This window comes from Scylla paramamosain, chromosome 4 (assembly GCF_035594125.1).
Source record: "Scylla paramamosain isolate STU-SP2022 chromosome 4, ASM3559412v1, whole genome shotgun sequence".
In the NCBI taxonomy this organism is placed as follows: Eukaryota; Metazoa; Arthropoda; class Malacostraca; order Decapoda; family Portunidae; genus Scylla; species Scylla paramamosain.
This window is the reverse complement of record NC_087154.1, coordinates 29,581,095-29,589,526: the sequence shown is the minus strand read 5'-3', so window position 1 is coordinate 29,589,526 and position 8,432 is coordinate 29,581,095. Positions and strand designations below refer to the sequence as shown.

General features: G+C 40.6%; 1 protein-coding gene across 5 annotated transcripts in view; it reads left to right on the top strand.

Annotated features, from left to right (window-relative positions):
• Positions 1 to 8,432, top strand: part of LOC135099953 (mucin-4-like) — a 112,760-nt gene that overhangs the window by 102,477 nt on the left and 1,851 nt on the right. For all 5 annotated transcript variants that reach the window (XM_064002693.1, XM_064002692.1, XM_064002689.1 and 2 more), the window contains 3 exons: positions 2,601 to 2,892; positions 3,819 to 4,468; positions 4,893 to 8,290. In XM_064002693.1, coding sequence (XP_063858763.1) covers positions 2,601 to 2,892; positions 3,819 to 4,468; positions 4,893 to 8,290 — 4,340 coding nt within the window. The remainder of the gene's footprint in view (positions 1 to 2,600; positions 2,893 to 3,818; positions 4,469 to 4,892; positions 8,291 to 8,432) is intronic.

Here is an 8,432-nt window from a genome sequence, read left to right as displayed (position 1 = left end):
GTGAGATGCAGATTGTGGTAATCACCTGCCGTTTGTTGGCTAGTGTTTGTTTTGCACCCATGAGGAAGAAGACACTTCCTTTAATCTTCGTGCCTAACTTGGCATTCAGTCAGATAACCAGAACCTTGTGTTCAACTCAGATTTGCTTAAAAACAGTGAGGAATTTAATTTTCAGATGCAATCCAACAAACGGTAACTTTTATGACAGCAGGTAATACGTGGTGTACATCATTTAGTAGTCGACTAATTACAGAATTAACAGTAGTGTTATTAACAAAATTGTTCGGTGAGTGTGAGTAATTAGCAGTAAACTGTCTCATATTGGTAGCCTTGGTCGTATTTGCTTGGTAGGTGTTCCTTGCTACACTCGTAATTAACTGAGATGTTGGCTCTCTCTCTCTCTCTCTCTCTCTCTCTCTCTCTCTCTCTCTCTCTCTCTCTCTGGCTTTTATAACCATGAGAACCTTCCCGCTCTCTTCACTTCATAGGGCTGTGCAGTTAACTTTCGGACCCAAAATGAAGTTTCTGTCTCCGTCATCAGCTTCAGTACTCCAGTGTTGCGAGGCTCGTGTGTTGGTATTGCTCAGTCTGTACGTGCAGCGTCAGCGTAATTTTCGATGTGTGATAATTGTACTGCCGGTTTTGTAATGTCCCTAGGTGTCCTTTTCTGTCGCGGATTGTATATTATTTGCTTAACGTTTTCTTAATTTTTTGAGGTGTGTGGTGATTCTGTTGCCATTTTGTTACTTGAAATTGCAGCCAGCGTTGGTATGGTTTTATCGCTGCCAGGAGAATATGTCCTGTATTCTTAAATGTTTCGGTGCTTATTTCAAGATTTCCAAAGATGATTGATTGCATAATTCTAGTGATAGTTGAACAGTGACTGACTGTTTGATTGATTGATTTAAAAAGTTCAGGCACCGCAACATCGTTGTCATGTGATAGTTGAACAAGAATTCTCCATCAACAGGAAGAAAAACACATATGAAAACCTGGGTTTTCATCTATATGGCCTTTGAAATTAGTCCTGACCAGAGCCCAAAGCTTTCAAGAATATGGACTGCGAAGCAATCAGACTATCAGTCGATAGATCTATAAAAGATCCGTAGTATTATAGCGGGGTAAAATTTTCCTAGGTAACGCTGTGCATCAAAATGGCTCGTTTGCTTTGTCGTCCACTTTTTCCAGTGCATTCCATACTTATGAGTTTATTACTCGTATATGAGCGCGTGTGTGTATACATATGAAATTAGTTAAAGTGGGTTTCATGAGGGCCCCACAGCTGCATGTTTAGCCTCACCCCGTCATGGCGCTTGCCCTTACCTTGCTAGCTTTATGATGTGTGTGTGTGTGTGTGTGTGTATGTGTGTGTGTGTGTTTACTAATTCACCAGTCTTATGGATCACGTGTTGTACTCGTGATCGCCAGCTTCACCTTCCCAGTGGCGGTCTGGTGCTCATGAAGTCTAGTCTATGGGCGACGATGAGAACTTTCATTCACAACACATCTCTTCTCAGGAACTGCTTGTTCATCACTGAAAAACGAGGCCTACATTATGTACAGTTGTGAATGGAACCGATTCTTGGCTTGCAGTGATAGCCGAGTATTGTATATACTGCATGCGTGTGCTCGCTTCCGGCGCCTTATGTCTTATTCGAAGATTCTCTCTCTCTCTCTCTCTCTCTCTCTCTCTCTCTCTCTCTCTCTCTCTCTCTCTCTCTCTCTCTCTCTGAAGGTTCATTTTAATCTCATCAAACACGAGATTTGTAATGTGACAAAGAGGAGCAGCATGTATTCATCGCACCAACATTTCCTGTCCAGTACAGGATGAGTAATTGGCAGGAAACCACATAAGTGCATACTTGCCTAGAAAAGCTGCTCATTGACTGGTAAAACTAAACATCCAAGAGAAAGGATGATAATGACCTCCCCATAATCAGATGATAATAAGACTGTAAGCTTAAGCAACAGGGGTCACAGTCGTGATCACGTCGAGTAACCTTCACCACTCTCTTTAGGTTTTGTGTTCTTCACTTGTATGTCATGATCCGTTGACCTTCTTCTTGCCAAGCTTGACAATTAGTTGATTCTCAGCAGATCAGAGAATTGCAGGAAAAGGCAGAACTTAGCAAAGGTGAATGCAGAGTACCTCGACTTAAAATTAATCATAAGGGAGGACTAGTAGTTTGCAGATTCGAGCAGATAGATACACTACACACATTGCATAACTCCAGGTGTTTGGGAGTCATAGGAGATTAATTTTCTTAGTCTTAGCACATCAGATGATGCATTTATTTATTTTTTTTACCACACACACACACACACACACACACACACACACACACACACACATTATTATTATTATTATTATTGTTATTATTATTATTATTATTATTATTATTATTATTATTATTATTATTATTATTATTGTTACTACTACTACTACTACTACTACTACTACTACTACTACTACTACTACTACTACTACCACCATTTACTACTACTCCTACTACTACTACTGCTACACACACACACACACACACACACTACCCTCCACGTCAACCACTCCTGGCCTTTAACAGCCTCGCTCTTCTCCACAGGTCCGGGGAGTCGGTGCGCCGTGCTTCAGGAGGCCCAGTTCCGACGGGAGGTAGAGCACGAGGAAGGACGTGGGCGTCGCTTAGCGCAAGAGATCAAGGGCTTCAATTGGCTCGAGCAGAAGATCAAAAACAGCTCTTTGCTCTCCTCCCGCACTGTACCTTCCACACCCACAAGCAGTTCGTCAGGCAAGGAGCTTGAGTCACCCTCCAAGAGTGTCTCCTCCACTCCCACCACTTCCTCATCCCACTTCACTTTCGGCAACAAAGAGGAAGAACATGCCAGGAAGAATTCGTAAGTACAGAGGACAATCTCTCTCTCTCTCTCTCTCTCTCTCTCTCTCTCTCTCTCTCTCTCTCTCTCTCTCTGTACTGCCATCTATCTAACATTATTGTCTTCTTTCTATGAGTTTTATACTTAGCATTATCTAGTTAATCGTTCAGCATCTTGTGGCTCCTCCCGTGATAGGAGTCGTCTCTTGTAGGCCACCCATCTCTTTTATGTCATCTTTTTTTTCTGCTGCACCCATCACGTGCATGTCTTCTAAATAATCATTCTGCATAATGGCCAGAAAGTTATCAGCTTTATTATATTCTGTAATTACTGTCTCCCTTGCTAAAAACTTACTAAAGATCTATATTCTTCATCTTTATTGTAAATGCTCAGGAGTTTGTATTTGCTGTTTATGCAAGGATATATCTTAAAACTGCAAGCCCTTTAACTATTCATAAGTTTAGATGTAAATGTTATGGTTTATATCAGTTGTATATTATTATTATTATTATTATTATTATTATTATTATTATTATTATTATTATTATTACTATTATGGATTTTTTTTTTCATCACAAATACCTGCATGCCGTACATCCTAACATCTTCCATAACTACCACAATTTCAACTGGAGTACAAAGTCACTCGCATCTGTGTATTTCACTCTGATTATTCTACTGATTGTCCATGACATACATCTCAGCTTCCTTTGTAAACATATTTCAGTCATCTATCAATATTTGATGGCCATGACAAAATTCTTTTTTTATCCCTGCCCTTGCATATCCTGGTTTACTAATGGTTGTGCTACAACTCTCAGCTTACTCATTGTTTCCTCTTCATTATACCATCCTTACATTCACACAAGCACCTGACTTGCAGCATACAAATGTACGAGTAACTTGCTTCTCTATGAAACATAATGAACTATATTATATTCTTTCAGGTTCAGTGGAAGCAGTAGCAGCATAGGATTTAAAAGACATCTTCAGACAGCAGTACCTCCCCTTATACCTTCATCCAAAGTCACAGCCCTCCCCAAGCGACGGCCTTCCTTGGGCACTCCCATCACACCACCATGTTCAGCCCCGCCAACTCTCTGTAGTGCTACATCTGTACCTAGCATGATTGTTCAGGGTGCTTTATACACCTGTGAACCAACTCCATATAGATCTGGGCATGGAAGAGTTCCACCACCTCTGGAAAAAAGTAGTACAAGTCTTGAACATGCTGAGGCAGATAAAGCAACTCTGTACAGTAGTACATCTTCTACAAAAGCAACACTGTATGGGGTAAAGGATAATAGTCTTGAAGCATTATATGATACTGTCAGTGTCAATGCTGTGAACTATTATGATAGTGTAACCTCTGGTAATATTGATACTCAGTACAATATTACTACTTCTCCGCCCATCTGCTTCTATGGCTCAGCAAAGTACCAGGAGCCTGGCCTTCATCCTGACAAAACTCCAGCTACTGGTCCCCATGCAAAGTCTTCTGTAATCTCAACATCACAGGACTCAGGTGGCATGACAGATCACCAAGTGGACAAACTACATTCACCCAAGCCTGATACATGTTCATCAAGGAATTCAGGTCAGTATAATGGAACAGGAATGTGATTATGTGATTTTCACATATTATAATATACGTATGATCTTTATTTGTTTGGTGTTGCTTTGTTCATTATAACATTGGGAAAAAATCAATTTGCTGTTTTCTTTTTTCTTTTTTTTCTTTTTTCTTCCTTTCTTTACAAGTGTGAAAAGCTGATAGTTGCTCAGGTCATAGTTCTGAAGGCATGGGTATTCCTTGGCTATTCTGCAGTCATTTTTTGCTAATGACTTTTGATAGTCAAAATTTTGTAAAGCTTGCTGTTTTTTCAGTATAGGGTCTCAACCATTTCATACTGAATTATGATATATTTATCTGGTAATTCAGCTTCATTGTCAGCAAAATTGTAAGACAGGTAGAGATACTCAGACACATCACTAAGTGATATCAACTTGCTGTATTTCAGATTGGTCTGCTTGGCAAGGATCAAGTCCAAACAGCCAGCACTCTGGATACTCAGCTGATCCTCACAGTCCTCAGCGGTTTTCTCATAAGCAAGCACTCCTCAGGCGAGCATTCCAGGAGATGATGAAAAGTGACTCCAACAACTCATCCACAGAGCAAACAAAGGAAAAAGAAAGTGTGATACAAAGCACCCCTACAAAAACTGAAATAAACATGGCAGATGAATCAAAGAGTAAAGAAATGGAAACACCAGGCTCCACCACTGGCCAGTCATCATCAGAAAGCACATCATCTGTAGATATTAAAAGTCTAAAATCTCAGTGCCCTGACAATACACCACCTCTGTTACTAAATAAGTGTTTTTCAGAATCAACTGAGAGGCATATCTTTTCATATTCCCCAAGGTCGATAGCAGCATCACTTAATTCAGAGAAAGATGTAATTGATCCAGTCTGTACTGAAAATATAATATCAACTTCAGCAAATAAACAAGAAGGTGCAGAAAATGTTGGCTGTAAGGTGGATTCTAATAAAAAGATTGTGGTGGCAGAAAGTAGTCCAAACATTACAGAAAATGACAGTGATAAGGAAACTTCATTGGAAAAAATCAATGATGATAAAAATGTGAAAGTTCCTAAAGATCTGCAAAGTGATGTTATTGACTGCATACGGAGTGAATCAGGTGATATTGATATGAAAGTTTTAAAAGAAGAAATTTGTTACAAAGGTGATGGCAAAAGTGAGGAGGATGCTGAAGTGCAGCCAAGGTTGCTTCTTTCTGTACTGTATAAAGAACTAATGAAAACACGACAGGAAGTTGAAAAATTGCGAAAAGTACAAGAGTTGATGCTGACTGAAAAAGAAGAAAAGAAGGAAGATGCAGGTGAACAGAACAGTGAAACTAAAGTGGAGTCTGAGACAGTAGATGAAAATTCACATAATAATGAAAGAAATTTGGAAAAGAGAAAGGACCATGAAAGTAGTGATGTCAAGTTAAAAATTGATGATGAGGAGGAATGTTACTACCATGAGAGTAAAAAGTCGAAAATTAGTATACGCAGTGACCTTTTGCCAAGAGAAGACAGCGTTGGTCTAGATACTACCTCCTCTAATACTTCAGCTTCACAAAAAATCATCTCTCTTTCACACCAAAGCTCTTCACCCACACTTACCAATCCAGCTCAGGTTCAGTCCAATTTGGAGATTTCTATGACTTCTTTAAAGGGTTCTGCTGTACCTGACACTAGTCATGCATCACGAGTAAGTCCTGCCATCCCAGCTGTTAGTCCTGGCTTATCAAGTAGTATATTAGTCTCACCTAACCTAACCACTTCCCAACCTAGAGGACATCCAAGGGCAAGTCCAGGAGTGTCAAGTCCAGGAATACCAAGGACTAGTCCAGGGATACCAAGACCTAGTCCTCCTATTACAAGAGCAAGTCCTGGAATACCAAAATCTAATAGTGGAAGCATCATTGTAAGTCCTGGAGCTTCAGTTAGTCCTGCAATACCAAGTAGCAGTCCTGGAATAACAAGTAGTCCTGGAGTTCCACGAAGTAGCCCTGGGGTACTAAGAATGAGTCCAGGACTTCCAAGGATACATTCTGGGATATCAAGGATTAGTCCTGGGGCACCTTTGGTTAGTCCTGGGCCACTAGTAGTCAGTCCTGCAGCACCAGTAATTAGTCCTGGGATACCAATGGTCAGCCCCAGTTCTTCAAGAAATGGCCTAGGATTAATAAGAAATGACTCAGAAGTAACTGTTATAAATCCTGGTACAACTCAAATGAGCCCCAGTTCATCTCAAGGGAATATGTTCAATACACCAACAAATCCATCATCAGCAGAGGACCTTCACATATCTTATAGTAATCCAGCTGTTACCACTGCCCAACCAAAGATAACAACTGTACAGTCTGTTATTAGCCCTGTAGTGCCGGTTCCCAGATTTCCTCAGATTCCTCTCACAAGTACAGCAGTTCCTATAATTAGCCCAACTGGGGGAAAAACAAACTCTCCAGTACCTAGAATAAGCCCAAGCACTTCAAAAATTGATCCAGTAGCAACTGTACCATTAAAAAAGACATCTCTAACAAACATGAGTCCAACCAAGTTACGCTCTGTATTTGGAATATCCAATTCTGAGGTAGAGCTGATGCCTGTATCAGTTGGACCAAAACAGTCCCTTCATGAACCTCAGCCTCGGACATTTTTAAACCTGATTGAAGACCAACATCATCAAACAACAGAAATGCCTCTTCTCCTCAATGCTGTACAGGGAGTTCACCAAGAAAGTGGCTCCAAAAATGTTGAGTCATCTAGTCATGGAGCAGTGCCTTTCCACAGCCTTGCAGGTCATGAGGATCTTAAGAGGATTAGTAAGGCCCACCAATATCCAGGGGAAATTAAACGACATGCCCTTTCCACATCTGATCTTCCAGACCATGCATCATCTGCCTGCAAGCAACCTCCTCCACTCAAGCCAGCAACTACCTTAGTCAGAAGGCATTCAGATAACATGGATATTCATTCAGCGATGCATCACCACCCTTTGTATAGTGGCACACGCAAAAACCTCGCTGGTTCTCTTCATTCTTCTGCTGCACCAACAGAACTTAAAAATCCCAATACAGCACATTCATTTAATCAGCCTCAGTACAGCCCTACACAATATCCTTTGACAAATCCAAGAGGAAGAAGAAATACTGATGCTAACTCTACAGAAAGAAATCGAGGATATCAGCAGACTGTGCCCATGGGAATGCAACACCAGTTTGCACATTTACCTCCTGGATCATCAGTAATGAGAAGCCTTGGACCGGACAAAGCTACTATTTTTCCTATACCACCAACTATGCCTGCATCAATTCGTCCCTTCAGGCCCTCAGTTCTACCTCCTGCCACTCGAACCCACCTAGAACAGTTGCAAAATGAAAACTTTTATCGAACAAACTTTTCATTCTTTGAGAAGATCAGAGAAAAATTTGCTCAACCTTGTGACAATGGAGTCAGTGCCATGGATCGGTTACAGGCATCTACAGCAAATGTAGAAAAGCCTATGCAACCACAAACCTTTGCACCTAGAGTTCTAGTTCGAGAATCTATTCCAGAAGCACATACACCAACAACCTCATACACAATGCATTTTTCAAATCAAAACCAACCCCCACATAATGTTATGCCCAGCCACCAGAATCACTTCTCAACCAACATGCATTCTGGCCCAAGTCTTCAGCACTTAACTCAAGCAAGACTCCACAGTCAAGCAACCTCCAGCATGCAACGTGCTAATAGTTCAAGTGTAAGAAGTGGAGAGAAGTTGTGTTTCCACTGTCCTCAACAAGCTCGGTTCATATGCTCTGGATGCAAGAAAGCTTGGTACTGCTCAGAACAATGCCAGGTAAGGATAACTACCATGAAATTTTACTTTTCAAAATATCCAGTCAACATTATTTACTGTAATCTATTCATTATAAATAACTGCACCTAAGTTTTTAAGATGAAGGTAAGTCTTTTAAAATGAAGGTTAACATGAATAGTTA